The sequence below is a fragment of the Podarcis erhardii genome, assembly GCF_964252035.2.
Source record: "Podarcis erhardii genome assembly, chromosome: 13".
Lineage (NCBI taxonomy): Eukaryota > Metazoa > Chordata > Lepidosauria > Squamata > Lacertidae > Podarcis > Podarcis erhardii.
This window is the reverse complement of record NC_138502.1, coordinates 1,857,707-1,885,187: the sequence shown is the minus strand read 5'-3', so window position 1 is coordinate 1,885,187 and position 27,481 is coordinate 1,857,707. Positions and strand designations below refer to the sequence as shown.

Here is a 27,481-nt window from a genome sequence, read left to right as displayed (position 1 = left end):
TTAATTAATTGGCGCAGGGGGAGCAAGAAGGCAGCGTCCCAGGCGAGCTCTGTAATGAATTTTTTTGCATTTTGGCAGTTTCATAGCTTCGAAATCCCTTCCTTCAGGTTGGAGCACTTTAAGGTCAGAGCAATTGGAAGCGATGGGAGGAAGAGGAACTTTTTAATCAGTGAGGAAGCTGGGCATCCCCTAAAAAAACCCAGAATGAAATCCAGCAGAGATACATTCTGCATCTAATTTGTCAAAAAAGGGATGCGGGTGGCGCTGTGAGTTAAACCACAGAGCCTAGGGCTTGCCGATCAGAAGGTCGGCGGTTCGAATCCCCGCGACGGGGTGAGCTCCCGTTGCTCGGTCCCTGCTCCTGCCAACCTAGCAGTTTGAAAGCATGTCAAAATGCAAGTAGGTAAATAGGTACCGCTCTGGCGGGAAGGTAAACGGCGTTTCCGTGCGCTGCTCTGGTTCGCCAGAAGCGGCTCAGTCCTGCTGGCCACATGACCTGGAAGCTGTACGCTGGCTCCCACAGCCAGTAAAGCGAGATGAGTGCCGCAACCCCAGAGTCGGCCACGACTGGACCTAATGGTCAGGGGTCCTTTTTTAATTTGTCAAAAAAGAGAAAAGGGAAGGAGGGAAGACACACACACACAAAAATGTCTTTAGGTGCCAGGCAAAAACATTCCCCTGGAAATGTGGGCATCCGCTGAATGTCAAGAGATTCAGGACAGTGTGATAGGAATTTTGAGGTCTTAGGTAAAGTTAAAGGGACCCCTGACCATTAGGTCCAGTTGTGGCCAACTCTGGGGTTGCGGCACTCATCTCGCTTTACTGGCCGAGGGAGCCGGCATACAGCTTCCGGGTCATGTGGCCAGCAGGACTGAACCGCTTCTGGCGAACCAGAGCAGCGCACGGAAATGCCGTTTACCTTCCCGCTGGAGTTATACTTTTATCTACTTATACTTATACTTTTTATCTACTTATACTTTTATGTGCTTTCGGACTGCTAGGTTGGCAGGAGCAGGGACTGAGCAACGGGAGCTCACCCCGTCATTGCGGGGATTCGAACCGCCGACCTTCTGATCGGCAAGCCCTAGGCTCTGTGGTTTACCCACAGCGCCACCTGCGTCCCTTTTGAGGTCTTAGATATACAGTGGTACCTCGGGTTACATACGCTTCAGGTTACAGACGCCACTAACCCAGAAATAGTGCTTCAGGTTAAGAACTTTGCTTCAGGATAAGAACAGAAATCGTGCTCTGGCGGCATGGCAGCAGCAGGAGGCCCCATTAGCTAAAGTGGTGCTTTAGGTTAAGAACAGTTTCAGGTTAAGAACGGACCTCCGGAATGAATTAAGTACTTATCCCGAGGTCCCACTGTTTGTTAAATGTTCATAACCAACCAAGCACGTACATAGATCAGCACAGGAAAACTGACCTGAAACCGTTTTGATTCCGAAACTGAGCAAATGTTTTCTCTGTGTGAAAATGTCGGGCGATGCTAAATAATAATAATAAATTAATAATAATAATAATAATAATAATAATAATAATAATAATACTGCAAGTATGTGGCAATCCTTTCTAATGATTTCTCTGCAATTTCCCACACATCGTACTTACCAAACAAAACTAAATTATATTCATCTAACCAAAATGAAATTCCCAAGCCATTTCCAAACTTTTAAGGACCCTCTAAGTTGAAAAGAGCGCAAAATATGGTCTGAAGCTCAACATCAAAAAAACGAAGATCATGGCCACTGGTCCCATCACCTCCTGGCAAATAGAAGGGGAAGAAATGGAGGCAGTGAGAGATTTTACTTTCTTGGGCTCCATGATCACTGCAGATGGTGAGAGCAGCCATGAAATTAAAAGACGCCTGCTCCTTGGGAGAAAGGCGATGGCAAACCTAGACAGCATCTTAAAAAGCAGAGACATCACCTTGCCAACAAAGGTCCGTATAGTAAAAGCTCTGGTTTTCCCAGTAGTGATGTATGGAAGTGAGAGCTGGACCATAAAGAAGGCTGATCGCTGAAGAATGGATGCTTTTGAATTGTGGTGCTGGAGGAGACTCTTGAGAGTCCCATGGACTGCAAGAAGATCAAACCTCTCCATTCGGAAGGAAATCAGCCCTGAGTGCTCACTGGAAGGACAAATCCTGAAGCCGAGGCTCCAAGACTTTGGCCACCTCATGAGAAGAGAAGACTCCCTGGAAAAGACCCTGATGTTGGGAAAGATGGAGGGCGCAAGGAGAAGGGGACGACGGAGGACGGGATGGTGGGACAGTGTTCTGGAAGCGACCAGCATGAGTTTGACCAAACTGCGGGAGGCAGTGGAAGACAGGAGGGCCTGGCGTGCTCTGGTCCAGGGGGTCACGGAGAGGCGGACACGACTAAACAACTAAACAACAACAACAACAAGTTGAAAAATTCAACATGCCCTACTGCCGGATGGAAGGTGGAGCCAGCCTGTTTTCTCCGCTCTGGCAGCGAGGACCCAATGGACCCAAACGACGAGAAAGGAGGTTCTGACGGAACGTCAGGAAGAACTTTCTGACAGAAAGAGCTGTTCAAAAATTCAGCATGCCTTTCAAGTTCACTGCATGTACGGAGCTAAAGGAAAAAATTATGAAAATGATGTATAGATGGTACTTAACCCATGTAAGATTGGCAAAGATATATCATAATAGTGATAACCTATGCTGGAAATGTAAAGAAAAAGTGGGTACCTTTTTTCACATGTGGTGGACCTGCCCCAGGGTGAAAGACTTCTGGGAGAAGATTTAGAATGAATTGAAAAAAATGTTGAAATATACATTTATTAAGAAACCAGAGGCCTTTCTTCTTGGAATAACAGGTCTGGAATTACCCAAGAAAGATGTTAGACTGTTTTTGTATGCCACAACTGCAGCTAGAATTTTATTAGTTAAGAATTGGAAAACACAAGAACTGCCAACCGTGGAGGAATGGCAGATGAAGATGATGGACTTTTCGGAGCTAGCCGACCTGACCGGAAGAATCCGCGACCAGAAGGAGGAGGAGTACCAGGAGGAATGGAGGAAATTCAAAGACTATTTGGTTAAATATGCTAAGATAACTTAATTGGAAAAACTTGCAAATACCAGATAGGCTTAGGATTTAAATATGTGATGTTATAGAACAACATGTTTAAATTTAAAGTGAAAAGAAAGAAAGACGTTAATTGATTGAGTTAATTTTATGAGAAATTTGTTTTGGAATACTGTTACCAGGATATATACTGAAACTCAGCAAGGGGGATTTGAGGAAGTCACTCAGTAAGATTGGATTAAGTACAGTTAAGATTTATGTTTGTTTGTTTGTTTGTCTAAAGATTTGGGGAAATTAATTTTAAAAATTGGGAAAAAGAAAGGAAAAGAAAAATTCAGCATGCCCTAGCGGGGTGCAGTCCCAGGTATCCGGAGGCTGAGGGCACCAGGTTGGGGAAGCCGGATTCTGCACACCCAATCCCCCGATTCCTTTCCCCCAATGCTGTGACACCCATCACTCACTCTGAATTCCAAGCAGAGCCACCGAGAGAGTCAGGACAAAACAGAATCCCATCAGGACCAAGACGAGGCGGTTGGTGGGGCAGATCCGGCGCCAGGGCGACTGGAATGGAGGCAGCGCTGTGGGGAGAAAAAGAGGGGTGGCTTGTGGGTCTACTCTCAGTCTCCTCTACCCCAGGCTAAACATCTCCAGCTTCCTCGACCGTTCCTCATCAGGCTCCAAACCAGGGGTCAGCAAACTTTCTCAGCAGGGGGCCGGTCCACTGTCCCTCAGACCTTGTGGGGGGCTGGACTATATTTTGGAAAACAAAAAACAAATTCCTGTGCCCCACAAATAACCCAGAGATGCATTTTAAATAAAAAGCGCACATTCTACTCCTGTGAAAACACCAGGCCGGCCCCACAAATAACCCAGAGGTGCATTTTAAATAAAAAGTGCACATTCTACTCATGTGAAAACACCAGGCAGGCCCCACAAATAACCCAGAGATGCATTTTAAATAAAAAGTGCACATTCTACTCATGTGAAAACACCAGGCAGGCCCCACAAATAACCCAGAGATGCATTTTAAATAAAAAGTGCACATTCTACTCATGTGAAAACACCAGGCAGGCCCCACAAATAACCCAGAGATGCATTTTAAATAAAAAGTGCACATTCTACTTATGTAAAAACACACTGATTCCTGGACTGTCCGCCGGCCGGATTGAGAAGGTGATTGGGTCAGATCCAGCCCCCAGGCCTTAGTTTGCCAACCCATGCTCCAAACCCTTAGTCAGGCATCCCCAAACTCAGCCCTCCAGTTGTTTTGGGACTACAGCTCCCATCATCCCTAGCTAACAGGACCAGTGGTCAGGGATGATGGGAACTGTAGTCCAAAACAGCTGGAGGGCCAATTATAGGGGTGCCTGCCCTTGGTCCCCCTCCTCTGCACATGTTCCAGCTTGTCAATCTCCTTCTAAAACGGGGGTGCCCAGAACTGGACAGAGAACTAAGTTTCAGTTGAGATTCCCACATTGCAAGGGGTTGGGCTGGAAGACCCCTGGGGAACCCTTCTAACTCCACAATTCTATGACCTTCGTTAACGTCCATTTCCAAGCACTGACCGTTTCCAGAAGAAAGCAGCCGACTTTCTCCAGTGGCGCGTAGTCCGTGTAACAGGAAGGCTTAGCCCCGCTCTCTCCCCAGGCCAAATTCCCCTCACACCCCGTGCCAGATTCATGTATAAGCCAAACGAGCTATAGCTTAGGGCCCCACTCTCTTGGGGGCTCCCAAAAAAATTGAAGGAAAAAACCTGGATGTACTTTTCCAAAATATAAGATAAAAAATAAATAAAATAAAACCTACCTACAGGAACAGGGTTTTGTGTTGCATAGGCTCCTAGGATGTAAGTCATGGGCCTCGCCTGCTCGCCTGCTCCCTAAAATATCACGGGTTTGCTCCTTTCTATATATAGGGGGCCTACATTCTGCTATTTATAATTGTTCATAAAGGTAAAGGTAAAGGGACCCCTGACCATTAGGTCCTGCCGTGACCGACTCTGGGGTTGCGGCGCTCATCTCGCTTTATTGGCCGAAGGAGCCGGCGTACAGCTTCCAGGTCATGTGGCCAGCATGACTAAGCCACTTCTGGCGAACCAGAGCAGCGCACGGAAACGCCGTTTACCTTTCCGCCGGAGCGGTACCTATTGATCTACTTGCACTGGTGTGCTTTCGAACTGCTAGATTGGCAGGAGCAGGGACCCAGCAACGGGAGCTCACCCCGTCGCGGGGATTCGAACCACCGACTTCTGATCGGCAAGTCCTAGGCTCTGTGGTTTGACCCACAGCGCCACCCGCGTCCCTATAATTGTTTGTAGTTTGCACCATATATTACACCTATTATCATTTCATGTTAGAGCAAGTTTCTAGAGACTGGATGATGAGCCCTTGTGAATTGTGTTTCTAAAGGAGCTTTTGTTATCGCCCAATGCCAAGGTGTTTGCATTATGACGTTTGCTATGAGTTAAAAATCATTTTCAGTTAGAGCTTAATAATATTTCACTACTAATATATTGTATTTCAGTTCAACAATCACTTTGATAAAATACATACAGTGGATGCTCAGGCTGCGAACGTGATCCGTGCATGTTGTGATTCGGCACTTCTGCGCATGTGCAAAGCGCGATTTAGTGCTTCTGCGCATGCGCAGCCGGCAAAACCCGGAAGTAACCCGTTCCGGTACTTCTGGGTTTCGGCAGTCTGCAACCTGGAAAAACACAACCTGAAGCGGCTGTAACCCGAGGTAGGACTGTGATGTGCAAATGGCTTGAGATACCTATGAGATCCATCAATGACCATATAGCATACCGTATTTTTCGCTCCATAAGACGCACTTTTCCCTCCTAAAAAGTAAGGGGAAATGTGTGTGCGTCTTATGGAGCGAATGCAGGGGGGAGGCAGGCAGGAAAAGCCCCCAAAAGCCGCACACAGGCTCCGCACGGCTCTTGCGGGCTTTTCCTCAGGAGGGAGAAGGGACTGATGCAGCCAGTCAGTCCCTTCTCACTCCTCGTAGAAAAGCCCGCAGGAGCCGTGCGCTCCTTAAAGGGTGCGTGGCTCCTGTGGGCTTTTGCGGGAGGTGGGGGTCTTGCCATAGCCGCGCGCAGCCTCTCCCTGCCGAAGAGGTTGCGCGGGGCTAAAGAAGCCATAGCCGTGCGCAGCCTATCCCGGCTGGAGAGGTTGCACGGGGCTAAAGAAGCCATAGCTGTGCGCAGCCTCTCCCTGCTGGAGACGTTGCGCGCGGCTATGGCAGAAGCCAAGACAGCGAGCGGGATGCATCCTGCTCGCTGTCTTGGCTTCTTTGATCTATGGGACTGGGGGGGGGGACCCGGGCTTCCCTGGCAGCCCCAAGAAGCTCGCAGAGCAGCGGGAAGGCTGCACGCCTTTCCGCTGCTCCCCGACCTGCTCTTTGGGGCTAGCGGTGGGATTCCGCACGCCAGCCCCAAAGAGCAGGTCGAAAGGAACCTGAAGCCTCCGGAGCGCAGCGGAAACTCCCGCCACGCTCTTGAGGCTTCGGGTTGCCTTCTCTGAAGCCTGGAGAGTGAGAGGGGTTGTGCACCCCTCTCGCTCTCCTACAGGCTTCCAAGGTAGCCGCCTGAAGGCGACTGAGCGCACCTTGTTTTAGAGGGGGAGAACAAGAAAAATATATTCTCCCCCTCTCTGCGCAGCACCTCCTGCCGCTTCGCTGAAGGGGCGCTGGGCAGAGAGGGGGAGAATTTTTTTTCTTGTTCTCCCCCTCTAAAACAAGGTGTGTCCTATGGTCGGGTGCGTCCTATAGAGCGGAAAATATGGTATATTCCACACACAAAAACAGCGACGATTTGGTGTTGACAAAGGACAGCTGGACATAGAAAGGGCCCCATTACCTTCAGTAGCTGAGGGCCGCGTCAAACCTAAATCCGGCCCTCTCCACACCCAGTCCGATGGGCCATCCCCCCTGCGTACCTCTCCCGAAGTGCTGCCCGCGTTCACCTGGCACATCCAGGCTTTGGAGATCTTCGTACTCTTTGGCCACGCTGGGTTCGGGAGGAGGGTCCATGTCGATGGAGGTGGAGCGAGGCGGAATATCCGGCGGGACCTGAAAGCTGCAAAGATGAATGGGGAGTTAGGCTTTCCTGCATTTCAGCGGGTTGGGCTCGATGACCGCTGGGGTTCCCTTTCAACTCTGCAACCCTTGGACTACTCCCTCGCTTTCCCTTTCTTTGGGCTTACCTTTTCTCGCCCAGTGTTCTTTCTGCCCATATATTCTTTTTTATAATAATATATAAATATAAATTTTTATTTATACCCCACCCTTTCCGGGCTCAGGGCAGCTAACAACAAATTTAAAACACTTAAATGATGCAATGAAAAAACAGCATAAAATACAGTATGAAACGTGAATAACAATAAATTCAGAATACAAAAATCAATTTAGGGGGGAAATCCATCCAGTAAACATTAGATAATCCCCAGGGCTAGCTGGCTGAATTAGTCCTCTTTGGGCCAGGGAAGAATTAGCTGTGGGATCCCAGAGCGGGTAATCTTCATAAAAATAATAAATAATAAATTTTATTTATATCCCACCCTCCCCAGCCAAAACCAGGCTCAGGGCGGCTAACACCAAATATAAAAACAATTGATTGAAATACAGCTTAAAACACAAGATTAAAACACAAGATTAAAACATGAAAATGCAGCCTATTAAACATTAAAAGCTTCCCTAAACAGGGCTGCCTTCAGATGTCTACTTGCTTGGGAAAAGAAGTTGTCATCTCCCTGGCACGGAGGGGGTCCTTTCACCGGGTCGCTCTCTAGTTGGGGGGCCACGGGCGCTTCCGAAAATCGTAGCTCCCTCTTCTCCCCGTCAAAAACGTCGACCTGGGCAAAGTTTGGACAAAGTCACGACCTGCCAACAAACCAATTTCCCAATCGGCGCCAACCAAATCCCACAGCCAAAAGCGGACAGGTTGGCGGGTGCCCAGGGGGCAGGATTGACATGGGGCGAGCTGCCACGGAAGAGGGATGGGGGCGAGGTTTTGTGGCATCTGGGGTGGCCTGGCTGCCCCCCTTTTACCTCCTCCCTCCTTTTTCCAAGTCAAAAATTTCAGGCCCTCATCCTGTTCCTGATCATCGCGCGGCTCAATGACCTTTGCTCTGTCAATATTATTTCTCCCCAAAGCGGCCTTTCCCAAATGCTACCACCCCACAGAAAGTTGGGGGGGGGGGATTTTCAGATGGTTGGTGTAAAAGAAAAAATTAAGGTCTTTTTTATGTATATATAAATTTTTATTAGTTTTTATATATAGATATAGATATTTATTAAAGTTTTTAGCAAGATACAACAAAGAAGAAAAAACACAAAACAGAAAAATACAAAAAAACACAGAAAATAGATAAAAAGAAAAAGAAAAAAAGAAAAAATCCATTATTCTTTTGCTAACTTTAAAGCTCATATCCTTATTTTCCTGACCTCCTCACACCTTCCCTTTTTGTATTCCCATTTACATAATCAGATCAGCAAATCCTTACTCTCTTTTATTTATCTTAACTCTATTTATCTTAACTCTATATCTTAACATATTACAACTCTATGTTTTCACCCATTATCAATTCACTTATTGCATACTCTTTTTAACTTTGTTGCTAATACCACTTATTTCCAATCCAACATCATTTTAGCATTCATTAATTTTATAATGTTTCTGCAGATAGTCTTTAAATTTCTTCCAGTCTTCTTCCACCAACTCTTCTCCCAGATCTCGGATTCTGCCAGTCATTTCCGCTAATTCCATATAGTCCATCACCTTCATTAAATTTTTATTAGTTTTTTAACATATCATTTCCAACAGTAATTAAACATACTTTTACATCTTGTTCAACTTTTTTTGACTTCCATCAGTCCTGTCTGAAAATTTTCCAGTCTAATCTCTCAGTATGCATTTCTTATCTTCCCTATCACATTTCAAACTCAGAATCAATATCTCTATCTTTTTCTACTTTGTAACACTTTGTATATTTCTCCTTACAAAACCTTTTGTAGTCCTATTAGCGTAATTTGTTGGTTACAGTTGCTCTTCAAATAGTTTGTATATTCCTTCCAATCTTCTGTGAATCTCTGGTCCTGCAGCTTTCGAATCCCTTTTTGTCCTATTCTGCATAGTCCATTAATTTCTTCACATAAGGAAAAGGCAATGGAGAGGCTTTCCCCATTTCCTCCTCCTTGCAGAGAAACATTTGAGGTCAATTTGGGAGAGTCCAAGTGGCTTCAGGATTGCTCTCCTGTACCATTTCAGACACATGGTTTACATACTTATGTATGTATTTGCCTTGTACATTTGTTGTTGTTGTTTAGTCATTTAGTCGTGTCCGCCTCTTCGTGACCCCCTGGACCAGAGCACGCCAGGCCCTCCTGTCTTCCACTGCCTCTCGCAGTTTGGTCAAACTCATGCTGGTCGCTTCGAGAACACTGTCCCACCATCTCGTCCTCCGTCGTCCCCTTCTCCTTGTGCCCTCCATCTTTCCCAACATCAGGGTCTTTCCCAGGGAGTCTTCTCTTCTCATGAGGTGGCCAAAGTCTTGGAGCCTCAGCTTCAGGATCTGTCCTTCCAGTGAGCCCTCAGGGCTGATTTCCTTCCGAATGGAGAGGTTTGATCTTCTTGCAGTCCATGGGACTCTCAAGAGTCTCCTCCAGCACCAGAATTCAAAAGCATCCATTCTTCGGCAATCAGCCTTCTTTATGGTCCAGCTCTCACTTCCATACATCACTACTGGGGAAACCAGAGCTTTAACTATACAGACCTTTGTTGGCAAGGTGATGTCTCTGCTTTTTAAGATGCTGTCTAGGTTTGTCATTGCTTTTCTCCCAAGAAGCAGGCGTCTCTTTATTTCGTGGCTGCTGTCACCATCTGCAGTGATCATGGAGCCCAAGAAAGTAAAATCTCTCACTGCCTCCATTTCTTCCCCTTCTATTTGCCAGGAGGTGATGGGACCAGTGGCCACGATCTTCGTTTTTTTGATGTTGAGCTTCAGACCATATTTTGCGCTCTCCTCTTTCACCCTCATTAAAAGGTTCTTTAATTCCTCCTCACTTTCTGCCATCAAGGTTGTGTCATTTGCATATCTGAGGTTGTTGATATTTCTTCCAGTTATCTTAATTCCAGCTTGGGATTCATCCAGTCCAGCCTTTCGCATGATGAATTCTGCATATAAGTTAATTAACCAGGGAGACAATATACAGCCTTGTCACATCCATATCATACCTTAAAAGCAGACCCCTGTGGTCAGCGCACCCCCCCCCCGCAGCCGCCAAGAATTCTGGGAACTGTAGTTTGTTCAGAATGCTGAAAGTTGTTAGGGGGCCCCCAACCACCCCCATTTCCCCTCCCAGACTGATTTAATGGTCAGTTTCTCTTCTCAGGGAAGGTAAAACACAACACAACCATCACTATATCCCATAATTTCACACTCTACAGATTTACAATTCTACAAATATCTCAAAAATAAAATTTCATTGATTGACTTCCAGGATTAAATCTTGTAGCAGCATGGGTGTTTCCGATGCTGCTACAGCGTCAGGGCCAAACCACCTTTGCAAATATGTTTCAATTGGATATATTGCCATTGTGTTTCACTCGTTAATCCGTACTTTACTTGCAAAGCTTTATATTCCACAAATTTATAATTTTCATCAATTAATTGATTCAATGGCAAACCGCTTTGATTTAAAAAAAAAAAAAATACCATCCAACTGTGTATAAAATTTGTGAAATAGATGATCTGAAGGATCTCTTTAAAAGATTACCTCTCTGGAAGGACCTCAAAAGTCTAATATCCTGACCATTGGCTACACCTGTGACTCTCAGGTGAAACTCCAGGTAGGTTTTCCTCCAATCAATCATATCCTGGCAATTTCAGGCTGCAAAGTTAAAGTGGATTCCTTCTATTTCCAAATGTGTCAGACTTCCTGCAATAAAGGAAACTGATAGTATATTGGAAAGTTTGGGGTGACTATTAACCAGTGCAATATTTTATAACCCTCCCTGCAAACAAATACGAATGAATAACGTGCGATAAATAGCCAATAGAATTTCATCTCCTTGCAAAGGAGCCACAGGCTGAAATCTTTCTCTTTTTTTAAAATAAATCATTTTTATTAATTTTTGCATATGTTTTCCAAACAAAACTTCACATCACATCACCTTCATTTTGGCTATTATAGCCTGAGGCTTCCATCAATTCTGTCAAGTGATTTTCAAATCTGCTATCTATTCTTGCGTTTTGTTATTATAATTAATGCTTTTCAACTTCATTTCCAAATTATTTCCTTCCGAAATCGTTTTACAATAATTTATACAGCCCCCCTTACAAAACTTCTTGTAAACCTACAAGCGAGGTTACATTAATGCAATTGTCTTTCAAATAAGTCATATATTTCTTCCAATCCTTAAGGTAGTCCTGGTCTTTCTGGTTTTGAATTCTCCCAGTCAATTTTGCCAGTTCTGCATACTCCATCAGTTTTATTTTCCATTCCTCCTTTGTTGGTAATTCTTCCTGTTTCAATCATTGGGCTAGTAATACTCTCGCTGCTATAACTGCATATAAAAACAGATTTTTGTCTATTCATTTCTGTACCTACAATGCAAAGTAAAAATGCTTCTGGTTTTTTTTTCTTCAAATGTATATTTCAACATTTCCTTCATCTCATTATATATATCATTTTCCAGAAGCATTTTACTTTCTTACAATCCCACCCCATGTGGTAAAAGGTACCTTCTTTTTCTTTACATTTCCAACATTTATCCATTTTGGCCAACTTTACTGGTGTTACGGGCTACAAGCTCTTTGAGCTTACTTCTGAGTAAACCTCTCTAGGATTGGGCCGCATATCCGTTTGAACTCAGTTGGACTGAACAAACCTGCAGAGAACCAGCACCAGAACCATGTCCACTTTAAAAATGCAAAAATATTCTTTGCATAAAGTTTAGAAAAATCGCCAAGAAATAAATCTTTGCAGAGGGCCTTAATCCTGACCACCACATAGGAGTTAAAGCAAGGATTTTTTTAGCTGAGGGGGGGGGAATGAGAATAGTTTGATTGGTAGAGTAGGAGATTCTTAATCTCAGGGTAACGAGTTAGAGTTCCACATTGGGCAAAAAATTCCTGCATTGCTTTTTTTGCTAGGAATTATAGGATGTTGTTGTTGAGTTGTTCAGTCATGTCTGCCTCTTCGCGACCCCCTGGACCAGAGCACGCCAGGCACTCCTGTCTTCCACTGCCTCCCGCAGTTTGGTCAAACTCATGCTGGTAGCTTCAAGAACACTGTCCCACCATCTCATCCTCTGTCATCCCCTTCTCCTTGTGCCCTCCATCTTTCCCAACATCAGGGTCTTTTCCAGGGAGTCTTCTCTTCTCAGGAGGAGGCCAAAGTCTTGGAGCCTCAGCTTCAGGATCTGTCCTTCCAGTGAGCACTCAGGGCTGATTTCCTTCCGAATGGAGAGGTTTGATCTTCTTGCAGTCCATGGGACTCTCAAGAGTCTCCTCCAGCACCAGAATTCAAAAGCATCCATTCTTCGGCGATCAGCCTTCTTTATGGTCCAGCTCTCACTTCCGTACATCACTACTGGGAAAACCAGAGCTTTAACTATATGGACCTTTGTTGGCAAGGTGGTGTCTCTGCTTTTTAAGATGCTGTCTAGGTTTGTCATTGCTTTTTTCCCAAGGAGCAGGCGTCTTTTAATTTCGTGACTGCTGTCACCATCTGCAGTTATCATGGAGCCCAAGAAAGTAAAATCTCTCACTGCCTCCATTTCTTCCCCTTCTATTTGCCAGGAGGTGATGGGCCCAGTGGCCACGATCTTCGTTTTTTTGATGTGGAGCTTCAGACCATATTTTGCGCTCTCCTCTTTCACCCTCATTAAAAGGTTCTTTAATTCCTCCTCACTTTCTGCCATCAAGGTTGTGTCATCTGCATATCTGAGGTTGTTGATATTTCTTCCGGCAATCTTAATTCCGGCTAGGGATTCATTCAGCCCAGGGCGATAAGATACAGACGAAGGAAGAATGGCAAGACAAACTTACGGAATACGCAGGAATGGCAAAACTTACAGGAAGACTTAAGAGACAATGGCAATAGAGAGTTTGAAAAAGACCTGGTTGTATTTACAGAAACATTGTAAAAAATTGGACTCACTAGTAGGATTTGAATAAACTCTTACGATTAAGAAAATAAGTGTGCGATTACGAAACAATGAAATGGAAATTAATTAAGTGTAAGATGTGATTTGAAAGAAAATCCGGTATAAAAATGGTAAGGATATAAAAGCATTTTGCAAAAAAATAAATTACAGAAAGTAAGATAAAATGAAGCAGAAATAGCATATATTTAAAGAACTGGAAGGGGAAGTTGAGGGAAGTCACAGGGGGAATTTTGCTTTTTAATTTTTCCGAGCACAATTCAAAGTGTTGGTGCTGACCTTGAAAGCCCTAAATGGCCTCAAAGGCCCAGTAGACCTGAAGGAGCGTCTCCACCCCGGACACCAGGGTCCAGCTCCGAGGGCCTTCTGGCGGTTCCCTCATTGCGAGAAGCCAAGTTACAGGGAACCAGGCAGAGGGCCTTCTCGGTGGTGGCGCCCGCCCTGTGGAACTCCCTCCCACCCGATGTCAAAGAGAAACATAACTACCAAACTTTTAGAAGACATCTGAAGGCAGCCCTGTTTAGGGAAGCTTTTAATGTTTGATGCATTACTGTCTTTTAATATTGTGTTGGAAGCCGCCCAGAGTGGCTGGGGAAACCCAACCAGATGGGTGGGGTATAAATAATAAATTATTATTATTAGAAAAAAAAAAAACCCTGTGGGTTTTAGGACCCCGGGGGAATGAGGGCAGGACAAGGCGGGTCTTAATTGCTCAAGTCATGTGACTGTGGGCGGAGTCAGAAAGCAGTATAAAAGCACAGTCGCTTGGCTCTCAGTTTCATTGCGCGCCGGGGTTGCAGCTATGGGGCAGGAGTTTGCGATGGGGCTGTTTTTGCTGTGGGGCGTTTTTTTCTGCCAGGGGGCTTTTGCTGACCCCCAGAGTCCTGCCTGGTGGGAGCCAGAGACCTCGGATCATGTCCCCTTGCCCCCTTCCTCTGTTTTTTCCAGGGCCGCTCCTGCCACGCCCCATGCCGTGAAGGTTTCCTGCGAGCCCCACCGCTTGGTGGTGGCCGTGCACCGAGATCTCTTTGGGGTGGGCAGGCTGGTGGCCCCCGCAGACCTGACTTTGGGGGCAGCCTCGTGCGCCCCGGTGTCCTTTGCCGCTGGCACCACTGACGTGGTCCTCTTTGAGGCGGGTCTCCATCAGTGTGGCATCGCGGTCCAGGTGCTTTGGGTTCTTTGGGATGGAAGGGTTTTTGTGGGGGGGGTTGGGGGGGTCCTACTTGAGGGGTGCAGCTTAAAAATGGGGTGCCAGGGGTGTTGAGCAGCATGGGGCAAAACCCCCTGGGAGGGTGGGTCTCCCAGGCCAGCCCCATGGAAAGGAGCAGGAGGTTTAATTTTTATATAGCATTTAATTATCTTTCATTAATACCTCTTTTCCTAGTCTTTCTTGTAATATTTTGAATACTAAACCTCAGAAAACTTTCTTGTTGAATTTTTTAATTGATTTTCAAAAAAAAATTTTTTAAACAAACATAAATCTTCACCTTATCAAATCAATTATCCTCAATTAATAACTCTTTTCCTAGTCTGTCGTGTAATATTTCGAATACTCCATCTCACAAAACTACTTCTTCTTTTGTTGAATTTTTTTTACTAATTTTCCAAAAAGTTTTTTAAACGAACATAAATCTTCACCTTATTAAATCACACTTAACTACATTGTGACCTCACAAAACTTCTTGCAATCCTACTGGCGTAATCTGTTTTGCAAGGGCTAAACTCAATGATTCCTTAATTGATGGGAGTTTACTGAAAACAAGGAATTGTGTGTTTGTCAACTTTGGGGGGTTTTTTTGCCTAAACGTTTATACGCAGTAGTGTCCAAACGTTTTCCAAAGAGGGCCAGATTTGATGAAGCGAAGGGCCATGGGGGCCGACCAAAGTTGTTGACTTTTTGGGGGATTGAAATTGTTGGGTTTTATTCAGGATTTTACCCCAAAGCTGTATGGCTTTTTAAAGGATTGAAGTAGTTGAGGTTTCTTTAGGATTTTACCCCGGGAAATTAACTGCTACAGGGGCCGGATTAGGCCCCCAAAATGGACTTTGGACACGCCTTGTTTATAGCATGGATAGGCAAACTAAGGCCCGGGGGCCGGATCCGGCCCAATCGCCTTCTCAATCCGGCCTGCGGACGGTCTGGGAATCAGTGTGTTTTTACATGAGTAGAATATGTGCTTTTATTTAAAATGCATCTCTGGGTTATTTGTGGGGCCTGCCTGATGTTTTTACATGAGTAAAATGTGTGCTTTTATTTAAAATGCATCTCTGGGTTATTTGTGGGGCATAGGAATTCATTCATTCCCCCCCCCAAAAATATAGTCCGGCCCCCCACAAGCTCTGAGGGACAGTGGACTGGCCCCCTGCTGAAAAAGTTTGCTGACCCCTGGTTTATAGGAATGCAAGAGGAGGCCTTGCAGGATCAGGCCACCAGCTAGCCCAGCTTCCTGTCCCCACAGCGGCCAACCAGGCGCCCTTACTGGGAAAGCCGCAGGCAGCATTCGAACCCAAGACCCAACGCTCCCCTCCTGCATTTCCCAGCCACTTTCATTGCTGCCTCCAGCTGGTGGGATAGCCACTCGATGATAGCCTTAACTCTCCACAAATAGCCTTCTCCTCCCTGTCCCCGCCAAAAAACAGAGCCTGCAGGATCAGGCCCATGACCGCCACTAACAGCCCTCTGCTCCTCCATGAAGTTGCCCAGTCCTCGCCATTTCAGTCGGTGGTCACTGCCGCCGCCTCCTGTGGCAGGGAGTTTCGCAGGTCAACCCTGAATTTTAATGTTGTATTTTAATCTTGTTTTTCAAGTTGTGTTTCAAGCCATTGTTTTATATCTGGTGTTAGCCGGCCTGAGCCCTGTCTTGGCTGGGGAGGGCGGGGTATAAATATTATTATTATTATTATTATTATTTATTTATTAAACTCTTCACTGGAAGCTGCTAGGAGGGACCGGCGTGCCGTTCTGAGATCTGGCAGAGACCCTGGACAGGGCGGGCTGCCTTTTACTCTCCGAGTAACCCATAAGGGAACTGTTTGGGAGACGTAGGGGTTGTCGGTCTCTGTCTTCCTCAGTTTTAGGAGATTTTGGGGGTTCGGCCAGGTAAACAAGCAAGGTGCTTTCATCTCAGACTTTATTATTATTATTTTATTTTATTTTATTTTATTTTATTTTATTTTATTTTATTTTATTATTGTTGTTTTATTATTATATTTTAATATTCTGTTGGAAGCTGCCCAGAGTGCCTGGGGAATAAATTATTATTATTATTATTATTATTATTATTATTTTATTCCTGAGCTCCGTAGCTTTCAGTGGGGCTGGCCGGGAAACTGTCCCAGGGGAAGGGGGCCTTTCAGTGGGGCCTCATCCTTTGCCAAAAACGGCCGGCGAGGCTCCACCTTGTTTCCGGGATAGATAAAAGTTATCATGATGGACGGATCCTGTAGTAAGTCCTAGGAAAAGCTCTGAAAGTCAAACCCATCTCCCTTTGCTTCCAGATGACTCCGGAAATGCTGATCTACCGAACAAGTCTCTTCCACAAGCCGTCGCCTTCCTCCAATCCCATAATCACCAGGACCAACACTGCAGAGATACCCATTGAGTGCCACTACCCCAGGTGAGGAAGGCTGCCGGTTGAGTGTGGGGTGAAGCAAGGCTTTTTTCACCCTAGCAAGCCCTTGGCCTCTGTTCGTAGACTCGCAGAATTGTAGGGTGCGAAGGGCCCTCCGGGGGTCATCCAAACCAACCCCCATTAATGCCGGAATCGCAGAGAACATAGCGCCGCTTCATGGGTAGGAGAGAGTCTGGACAATTGCTCCTGTACCTTTAAAAGAGTAGTAGATCAGGCAGAAATCCAACAGGTGAAACTCTTCCACAATTTGCTGTCCTTCGTCCCTTTGGGCTACGGCTTTCATCAGCCTCGGTCAGTGCATAAGGCCTGAACCAGGCAGAGGGCCTTCTCGGTGGTGGCGCCCGCCCTGTGGAATTCCCTTCCACCAGATGTCAAGGAAATAGACAACAATCTGACTTTTAGAAGACACCTGAAGGCAGCCCTGTTTAGGGAAGTTTTTAATGTCTGATGTTTTACTGTATTACAGATTGAGGTTGAATCCAGAAGCACTGTTTTGGGGGGACAGGGGGCAGGCAGGTGTGGAGGACTCCCTGGTCCTGAATGAGGCAACTGTGCCCCTGAAGGACCAGGTGCGCAGCCTGGGAGTCATTCTGGACTCACCACTGTCCATGGAGGCACAGGTCAAATCTGTGTCCAGGGCAGCTGTCTACCAGCTCCATCTGGTACGCAGGATGAGACCCTCACTGCCCGCAAACTGTCTCGCCAGAGTGGTGCATGCTCTGGTTATCTCCCGCTTGGACTGCTGCAATGCCCTCTACATGGGGCTACCTTTGAAGGTGACCCAGAAACTGCAATTAATCCAGAATGTGGCAGCTAGACTAGTGACAGGTGACCACATAACACCGGTCTTGATAGACCTTCATTGGCTCCCAGGATGTTTCTGAGCACAATTCAAAGTGTTGGTGTTGACCTTGAAAGCCCTAAACGGCCTCAAAGACCCAGTAGACCTGAAGGAGCATCTCCACCCCCATCGTTTTGCCCGGACACTGAGGTCCAGCTCCGAGGGCCTTCTGGCGGTTCCCTCCCTGCGAGAAGCCAAGCTACAGGGAACCAGGCAGAGGGCCTTCTCGGTGGTGGCGCCCGCCCTGTGGAACACCCTCCCATCAGATGTCAAAACGATAAATAACTACCAGACTTTTAGAAGACATCTGAAGGCAGCCCTGTTTGGGGAAGCTTTTAATGTTTAATAGGTTATTGTATTTCAGTGTTTTGTTGGAAGCTGCCCAGAGTGGCTGGGGAAACCCAGCCAGATGGGCGGGGTATGAATAAATTATTATTATTATTATTATTATTATTATTATTATTATTATTATTATTTTATTATTATTATTTATTATTATTATTATTATTATTATTATTATTATTATTTTATTATTAAACAACAACAACAACAACAACAACAACAACAACAATAATAATAATAATAATAATTTATTTATTCTGGTGCTCTTGGGAGTTGGGAGCTGCCTCCCATCAACCCCTGCCAGCCTGCTGCATGATGGGAGTTGTAGTTCAACCACATCCAATGGGCGCCATGTTGGCTACCATTCCCAAAGTACCCTGGGCAAGAGGTCTTGATAGTTAAAGCGCTCTGGGAATTGTAGTTCTGAGAGAGAGAGGGTTCTTTCTCCTAACATCTCTTGCCACCCTTAGCAAACTACAGCTCCCAGGATTCTTTGCGGGGAAAGCCTGGATGGTTTAAAGTGGTCCGATACCTCTTTAAATGTCTGTGGATGGAGGCCTTTAGCTCCTCCCATTATTGGCTGTGGCTCCTCCCACTGTAGAGGATTCCCTCCCTTCTGCTCTGCCAACCCTGTAGATGTCTGAGAGCAGCGAGGAGTAATGGGCGGAGCAGGAAGCGATTTCTCGCTCCCGAGGGTGGTGGGTCAGTCTGGATGGCATCTAGGTGCCCCACGGTCTTTGGAATGAGTTCTCAGCTGCTTCTCTCCCCGTTTCCAGGAAAGGCAATGTCTCCAGCCTGGCCATCCAGCCCACCTGGGCTCCTTTCAGGTCCACCGTGTCGGCCGAAGCGAGGCTTGGATTCTCGTTGCGGCTCATGAACAGTAAGGAAAAGGGTGGCTTCGGGATGCGGGAAGGGCCTAGCTCATAGCCCTAAAACCCGTCTGGTTAGGATCCAGGGCTGCCGAGCACCAGGGCTTAAAGGATGCAAAGTTCGGCCTTAGCCCAAGTCTCCTGCCTCAGACAGGGGACAGTCAAATAACCCCCAAAGCCTATAAACATCGCTGTGGTTTGCTGTCTCTGAAAATGGAATTTCTGCTTGGCCGTTTTGGCTAATAGCTCTTGAACGCAGGATAGCTGCGTCGGCCAAGGTTGCGGGTTCGAACCCTGCATGAAACAGCTGCATATTCCTGCCTTGCAGCGGGTTGGTCTAGAATAGATGACCCTCGGGGTCCCTTCTTCTTCACAAGCTGTGTTCAGCCCTCTCACTCCTGAAGTTCCTAACCTTTGCTGCTGTTAGGGCAGCAAAATTGTTTTATGAAATGCTGGCTTCTTTCCTGAAGCCGGTAGAAAAAAGACAGTCACGGAACCGCGAAATTACACAAAACAGATGAAATACCATGAAAATCCCTGAAACGAGAAGTAATCGACTAGAAATATTACCTTCTAGAATTAAACTAAATAACAAAAATCAAGAAGTTTAAGGAAAAAATTAGAAAAACCTAGAACTGAACAAAGCCTTAACGGGACGCCGGGTACAAACCTCGTTTCACTGAACTATTCAGTTTCCTCAGAAGGAAATAGAGAAATCATAAACCTTAAATGTTTGCGTTAAGTTATGAATTAAAAATCATTTTAAGTTGGAGCTTAATAATTACTTCACTATTAATATACTTCTACTTAATTGTATTTCGCTTCAACAATCACTTTGATAAAATACATATTTTGCGATGTGCAAATGGCTTTTGATACCTGTTACATCCATAAATTATTTCCAGTAATGTTTATTGATTTTCATACAACTATAACACATACTGTAAAACAAATAAAACAACAAAAAAGAAGAAAATAAAGCAAATAGCAGTAAAATATATAACATCAAACACATAAACAATACAAATTAATTAATTAGTTACACTTCCAACCTCATAAACATATTACTTGACTTCCTCTAGTCCCTCCCATCTGAATTTCCTTGTAACTAAATGTAGCAGTTTTCCAATATCATTATTCAAAAACAGTATTCCAATTGTAGTCAAATTTCTTAACTTTTCTTTTTTGGTCCATAAATTACCATAAAGCATATATTCAACAACAAAAAAGCGACAATTTGTTGTCGACAAAGGACAGCTGGGCATATAAAGGGCCCCATTACCTTTGGTAGCTCAGGGCCTCATCAGTCCTAAATCTGGCCTTCAGCTCAGTAAGGGACCCTCCCTGCCCAGTCTCAAGTGGCAGGCTGTTCCACAGGCCACTGCAATGAACCACGCTGTCAGCAGGAAAAGTTTATTTCCTTTTCTCTTCTGCTGTGCTTGCAATTAAAAAAATAAAAAATGATTAACGCATTCATCCTCTCGCGCTGCAAAGATGACTGGAGCGGAGAGCGGCTATCGTCTCGCTTCCAGCTGGGTGAGATCCTGCACCTGCAAGCCCAAGTCGAGGCGGAGAACCACCTTCCCCTAAGGCTCTTTGTGGACAGCTGTGTCGCCAGCCCGGAAGCCACTCTGGCGTCTACGTATTCCATTGTCGACTCCAACGGGTAAGGAAATAACTTGCATGACTATTTTATTTCGTAAGTTTTATCTTTCTTTCTTTTTTAATAATATTTATTAAGAGTTTAAAGATTACAAAAAGAAAGAAAAAGAATTAAACAAATCAACATAATAAAATACAAAAACAGAAACAAAAACACTACATAAAACATTGAATTAACAAAACAAAACAAAAGCAATCAAAAACACTTCCAATATTTTAAATCTTAACTTTCATTCACTTGTTTCATTGACTTCCTCATGCCTCCCTTTTTGTATTCCACTTCAATTAACTGTTTCAGCAATTCCTTTCCATCTTCATCTATTTTCTGTCCTGTAATTAATCTTAACATATTCTAACCTTGTTTTTTCCCTTTAATACATTAACAATCTATCTGTACCTAGTTCCTTATAACATTTCTGCCAAAGCCATATAACTTCATTCCACCATTTTTCTATAGCTCATTAATTTTACAATATTTCTGTAAATAATCTTTACATTTTTTCCAATCTCCTTCCACTGACTCTTCTCCCTGGTCTCGGATTCTGCCAGTCATTTCCGCCAATTCCATATAGTCCATCAGCTTCATCTGCCATTTTTCCCGGGTGGGTAAATCTTGTGTCTTCCAATACTTCGCAATGAGTATTCTTGCTGCTGTTGTTGCATACTTATTTCGTAAGTTTTATCATAGAATCGCTGGATTCGAACCTGCAACCCATTTTGCACTCCACCAGGTGAGCTATCCTGAATACCGTATTGGCCCGCATATGAGCCGCACTTTTTCTCCCCCCCCCCAAAAAAAAATTCAGACCCTGAAAAGTTATTAAAGCAGGACTTGAATTCGCGACCTAACAAAAAATGGTTTTTTACGATATCGCTGCTGGAACAGACGTACAGTAAAACGGAACAGAAAAATGGTTTCGTTGCCAATTTGCGAGCTTGAGTACCTGTGGGATTGTAGCAATTGAATAGCATTTTCGATTTCAGCCGATTGTACGGTAACTTTTCTGGGCTTGCGAGACCGAAGGCTTAAATTGGCTCGGAGTTACAATTCTACCAACTGCAGCAATTTCGGGAGCGGGTTATATTCGGTTATTCTCTTTTTTGCGGCTTATTTGTGGGTGCGGTTTATATTTGGGCCAATACGGTAACAACAACAATTCTCTGAGCAGTTCACATACAACGGCATTACGCTATTCATTTAAAAGCAGCCAAAAAACTAAAGAAACTGGACTTTTAAGCTGATAAAATGTAATAAAATTAACAAAATACAGGCCAAGTCACCTTCAGCAGCTGGGTGCTGGCTTGCCGAAGCAGAAAAGAGATTTGAGGGGGCATCTAGCTGTACAAGGGAGGTGCCGGTCTAATATCAAGTGGCAGGGAGTTCCAAAGACCACATAGGAAACGGATGATTAAAGTGCTCCCTGAATGGGGGGAGACGGGCTGCCTAAAGCCAGGAATCCCTGTTTCAGCAGCGCTCAGAAAAAAAATCGTTATTTCTAGTACCCTCTGAGACTTTGCTTCTGCTGTGATTGCTGCATTGCAGCAGGTTGGACTGGATGACCTCAGGGTGCCTTCCAGCTCCCTTGCTTGGAAACATAGGAATATGCCTTCTGTCTGGCTAGTAATCTTGAGCAGAAAAGCCTCTTCCCCGCTAAGGTCTGTGTCTTGGGGGATAGAGCGTTTGTTTTGTGTGCAGAGCAGGTTCTGGGTTCGATTCCTGACGGCATCTCCGGATATATCTGAAGGAGCATCTCCACCCCCATCGATCTTCCCGGACACTGAGGTCCAGCACCAAGGGCCTTCTGGCAGTTCCCTCATTGCGAGAAGTGAGGTTACAGGGAACCAAGCAGAGGGCCTTCTCGGTGGTGGCGCCCGTCCTGTGGAACGCTCTCCCACCAGATGTCAAAGAGAAGAACAACTACCAGACTTTTAGAAGACATCTGAAGGCAGCCCTCTTTAGGGAAGCTTTTAATGTTTGATGTATTGCAGTATTTTTATATTTTTTTGGAAGCCGCCCAGAGTGGCTGGGGGAACCTAGCCAGATGGGCGGGGTATAAATTATTATTATTATTATTATTATTATTATTATTATTATTATTATTATTAATTATTATGTCAGGACTTTAACCTCCCATCAGCACGGTGCTTCCTAACACGCCTAAAGAATAAGAGAGGGTTTATCCAGCCTTCTCTTGTCCTGCGGCTTTGGAAAAATCCACTCTTTAGCGCTCAATTGGCACAAATGGTCAATTGGAGATTGACGTTTGCTCTGATTTAGCACTAAAGAGCAGCTTTTCTGTGGGAAAGGAAAAAATCGCAGGGAAAAACCCGAGATAATCTCAATCCTGTATCCTCAGCGCTGTATTGTTTTTAACACTCGATTGGGAGCCGCCCAGAGTGGCTGGGGAAACTCAGCCAGATGGGCAGGGTATAAATAAATTATTATTATTATTATTATTATTATTATTATTATTATTATTATTATCCAAGGAAGGGAAAAGATAGGTGGGAAATCTAGCGTAAAGGCTGACCTCGAGGAGTCTCTGGAAACAGAAATTCGCTGTCAGAATTTCCTTTCCTTTTCTCCGGGAAAGGAGAAGGACAAAAGGAAAGCTGTCCTAAGGTCTTCGGGCAAAGGGTGGTCAACAAATTTAAGAAATGAATGAAATCTGGGGAAAACAGTCAATTTTCCGCCACCCTCCAGTCCCCAAAGTCGGTGATGATTTCTCCCTTTGGCGCAGGTGTCTGGTGGACGGGAGGCAAGAGGGCGTCTCGTCAACGTTCCTCGCACCCCGAGTCTCCGAGGAGACGCTACGTTTCACGGTGGACGCCTTCCGGTTTGCCGGGGACTCCAGGAATATGGTGAGCAGGTGGGGTTTGGCGGTGTGGGAGGCCTTACCTGGGCCCACGGGTTTGTGGGAGCGGCGTCCCTAGAGATTTGGTCGACCTGGCGCAGATGGGAGTTATAGTTCAAAGCGCCCAGTGGGCAACAGGATGGTTTTGCGAAATGGGCTGCACTGCCCCCTGGAGGCAGCTGTGTTACTTGCACGGGTCAGAAATGGCTTCACTTGGGTTTTTGCAATTAATTCTTAAAATTTTTACTCATTTTTCTTTTTCATTCATGACATACATCTCAAATTCTTAACGTTTAGTATATATTTCTTCCTCCATCCCCTCCTAGCCTTTCCCAACTTCGGCTTCAGAAAAAAGTTATTAATAACATAACATCAAACCTAAAGACATAAAAGCAAATACACCATAATATTTCTCTATCTCCTAAACATTTTCTCATACTAATAATGTGAATGTTTATTTAAATCCTGCCATCAAGTCTATCGACTTTCTTTGTTTCTGCAAGTATAATATAAAGGGTTCCCATTCTTTTTCAAAGTCGCTGTGGTCGTTTTCTCTTTATCTGTCATTTTTGCCAATTCTGCATAGTTCAACTTCTCTTTTGCAATTAATTCTGAGCGGCTTGAATTTTATTTTCTCCCTTAGCTGGATCATGCTGGATATTATTATTATTCTGAGTGGTGTATTTTTTTATCGGGGATGGTTTTATGGAACCAAGTGAAGCTGGGTTTGGGAGATCCACTGACTTAAATAATAATAATAATAATAACAATAATAATTTTTTATTTATACCCCGCCCTCCCCAGCCAAGGCCGGGCTCAGGGCGGCTAACAAGCAATAATAAAAACAAGTTCATAGAATCATAGAATCATAGAAGAGTTGGAAGAGACCACAAGGGCCATCGTGTCCAACCCCCTGCCAAGCAGGAAACACCATCAGAGCACTCCTGACATATGGTTGTCAAGCCTCTGCTTAAAGACCTCCAAAGAAGGAGACTCCACCACACTCCTCGGCAGCAAATTCCACTGTCGAACAGCTCTTACTGTCAGGAAGTTCTTCCTAATGTTTAGGTGGAATCTTCTTTCTTGTAGTTTGGAACCATTGCTCTGTGTCCGCTTCTCTGGAGCAGCAGAAAACAACCTTTCTCCCTCCTCTATGTGACATCCTTTTATATATTTGAACATGGCTATCATATCACCCCTTAACCTCCTCTTCTCCAGGCTAAACATGCCCAGCTCCCTTAGCCGTTCCTCATAAGGCATCGTTTCCAGGTTGAATGATTACAACTTACAACTTAAAAACTTAAAACTTAAATGCTATAGAAATGGTCTAAACTAAAGAAATCTAACAGTTGTAGGGTAAATGGAGGTCCGATTGGGTCGAGGTGGGTTTGCCCCAACTCCTGATGGGCAGCGCTTGTGGGAGTCCCGTGCCCTATGCAAGCCCTAAAATCAGAGAGGCAGTGTGGTGCAATGGTTAGAGTACTGGACTAGGACCTGGGAGAGAGCAGGGTTCGAATCCCTGCTCCAACTCGGCTAGGAAGCTTGCAGGTTGTGACCCTGGGGGCCGGTCACGGCCTCTCAGCCCCACCTCTATCCCACAGTGTTTTTGGGTGGGGATCAAATGAGAAGACCTGGGTTCGAATTTCCACGCAGCCAAGAGGCTCGTTGGGAGCCGGTTAGCTTTAGCCTACGTCGCAGGGTTGTTGTGGAAAGGGGGAACCATGCCTGTCTCGTTGAGTTCCTTTGAGAAAAAGGCAGGGTATCCATGCAATTAATAAGGATGCAACCAGTTGATTGACACCTGTCGCCACTGTCCCCTGGCCCCAAAAGCCCTTTTTAACCTCTTGCCTTCTCCCTTCCAGCTGTACGTGATTTGCCACCTCAAGGTAACGCGAGCCGACCAAACGCCAGATGTCCGGAACAAGGCTTGCTCCTTTGACGTTGCCAGCAGCACGTGAGTCACTTGCGAGACACACAACACATATTTTCCCCTTCCTGAAGCCCTTTTCACTATTTACAGGGCCGCCTCTCCTGGTCTGCCCTGCAGAGGACCTTAAGGTCCATGAATAACCATAGTTTAGAGGGCCCTAGGGATGCGGGTGGCGCTGTGGGTTAAACCACAGAGCCTAGGACTTGCTGATCAGAAGGTCAGCAGTTCGAATCCCTGGACGGGGTGAGCTCCTGTTGCTCGGTCCCAGCTCCTGCCAACCTAGCAGTTTGAAAGCACGTCAAAGTGCAAGTAGATAAATAGGTACCGCTCCGGCGGAAAGGTAAACGGTGTTTCCGTGCGCTGCTCTGGTTCGCCAGAAGCGGCTTAGTCATGCTGGCCACATGACCCAGAAGCTGTATGCCGGCTCCCTTGGCCAGTAAAGCAAGATGAGCGCCGCAACACCAGAGTTGGCCACGACTGAACCTAATGGTCAGGGGTCCCTTTACCTTTAAGATTAACAAAACCAAAGAAAGGAGTTGGTGTTTAGTCAGGGTCTTTTCCAGGGAGTCTTCTCTTCTCAGGAGGTGGCCAAAGTCTTGGAGCCTCAGCTTCAGGATCCGTCCTTCCAGGGAGCACTCAGGGCTGATTTCCTTCAGAATGGAGAGGTTGGATCTTCTTGCAGTCCATGGGACTCTCAAGAGTCTCCTCCAGCACCAGAATTCAAAAGCATCCATTTTTCGGCGATCAGCCTTCTTTATGGTCCAGCTCTCACTTCCATACATCACTACTGGGAAAACCAGAGCTTTAACTGTACGGACCTTTCTTGGCAAGGTGATGTCTCTGCTTTTTAAGATGCTGTCTAGGTTTGTCATTGCTTTTCTCCCTTTACCTTTACCGTTACCAAAACCAAGGAAAGGTACATCAGAGCTAACTATCATCTTTCTGGCCCAGGATGCCTGGCGAACTAACCGGGAACAGGACTGTCCTAGAATGCTTATATGCGCCGTTCTGGCGTAGAGAAATCAATTGCCAGAGGTGGAGAGGCTTGTGGGATTCGATCAGAAACGATTGTCAGTGAATCAAACCCAGTCAACGCAATGCTTTCATCGTGGACACAACGGTTTGCTTCATTTTTCATAATTCCTCATAGCAATCCCACCTGATCCCCACATTAAAGGTAAAGGGACCCCTGACCATTAGGTCCAGTCGTGGCCGACTCCGCGGTTGCAGCGCTCATCTCGCTTTATTGTCCCAGGGAGCCGTCATACAGCTTCCGGGTCATGTGGCCAGCGGGACTAAGCCGCTTCTGGCGAACCAGAGCAGCGCACGGAAACGCCGTTTACCTTCCCGCCAGAGCGGTACCTATTTATCTACTTGCACTTTGCCGTGCTTTTGAACTGCTAGGTGGGCAGGAGCAGGGACCGAGCAACGGGAGCTCACCCCGTCGCGGGGATTCGAACCACCGACCTTCTGATCGGCAAGTCCTAGGCTCTGTGGTTTAACCCACAGCGCCACCCGCGTCCCTGATCCCCACATCGGTCTTCTGCAAAAAGGATCACGGGCGTTAAGCGGAGGTGGGAAGGGGGATCTGCCTGATCTTTCATGCTCTCCGTTTCTCCCCAAAGCTGGCTTCCTGTCGAGGGTCCCCGAAGCATCTGCAGCTGCTGTGAGGCGAGGAATTGCGACCGGGTGCCGGAAGAACAGGCCCCCAGCTTCCTTCCCAGACCCCGAGCCGTGGAGATGAGCTGGCAAAGAAGTCTACCAGGTGAGTGGGTTTTCTGAGGGCTCGGAGGTCGTCTTCTCCAACCCTGCCCCTCCTCACGCCTTTGGTGTCCTCCCTGTATGCATTGCTGGGGGTTGAGCGGGATGATAATAATACTACTAATAATAATTTATTGTTTATACCCCACCCATCTGGCTGAGTTTCCCCAGCCACTCTGGGCGGCTCCCAATCAAATGTTCAAAACAATACAGCATTAAATATTTTAAAAAACTTCCCTAAACAGAGCTGCCTTCAGATGTCTTTTAAATAATAAGAGGGTTGGGCAAAATTCATGGAGGAGCAAGAGGGCTATCCATGGCTACTAGCCAGGATGCCCACGCCCTGCCTCTGAATCCCGGTT

The 27,481-nt window shown here is 45.7% G+C and overlaps 2 protein-coding genes across 4 annotated transcripts in view; one reads left to right on the top strand and one right to left on the bottom strand.

Moving 5' to 3' along the window:
- The window catches only part of LOC309326786 (asialoglycoprotein receptor 1-like), a 40,324-nt gene that overhangs the window by 12,511 nt on the left and 332 nt on the right, over window positions 1-27,481 (bottom strand). The window contains exons 2-4 of one of the 3 annotated variants that reach the window (XM_081835798.1): window positions 7,787-7,912; window positions 6,998-7,137; window positions 3,518-3,634 (exon numbers count right to left, since the gene is read on the bottom strand). In XM_081835798.1, coding sequence (XP_081691924.1) covers window positions 3,518-3,634; window positions 6,998-7,137; window positions 7,787-7,806 — 277 coding nt within the window. In that variant the 5' untranslated portion in view covers window positions 7,807-7,912. Of the gene's footprint in view, window positions 1-3,517; window positions 3,635-6,997; window positions 7,138-7,741; window positions 7,913-27,481 lie in introns of those variants that run through there. The other 2 variants (XM_081835799.1, XM_081835800.1) reach the window with 2 other exon arrangements.
- On the top strand, window positions 13,877-27,237 carry LOC309326832 (zona pellucida sperm-binding protein 3-like). Its single transcript, XM_081835868.1, has 7 exons — window positions 13,877-14,392; window positions 16,726-16,844; window positions 18,819-18,922; window positions 20,406-20,577; window positions 23,315-23,435; window positions 25,291-25,382; window positions 26,984-27,237. Exons 1-7 carry the CDS (start codon window positions 14,030-14,032, stop codon window positions 27,138-27,140), a joined length of 1,128 nt encoding a protein of 375 aa, XP_081691994.1. The 5' UTR covers window positions 13,877-14,029; the 3' UTR covers window positions 27,141-27,237.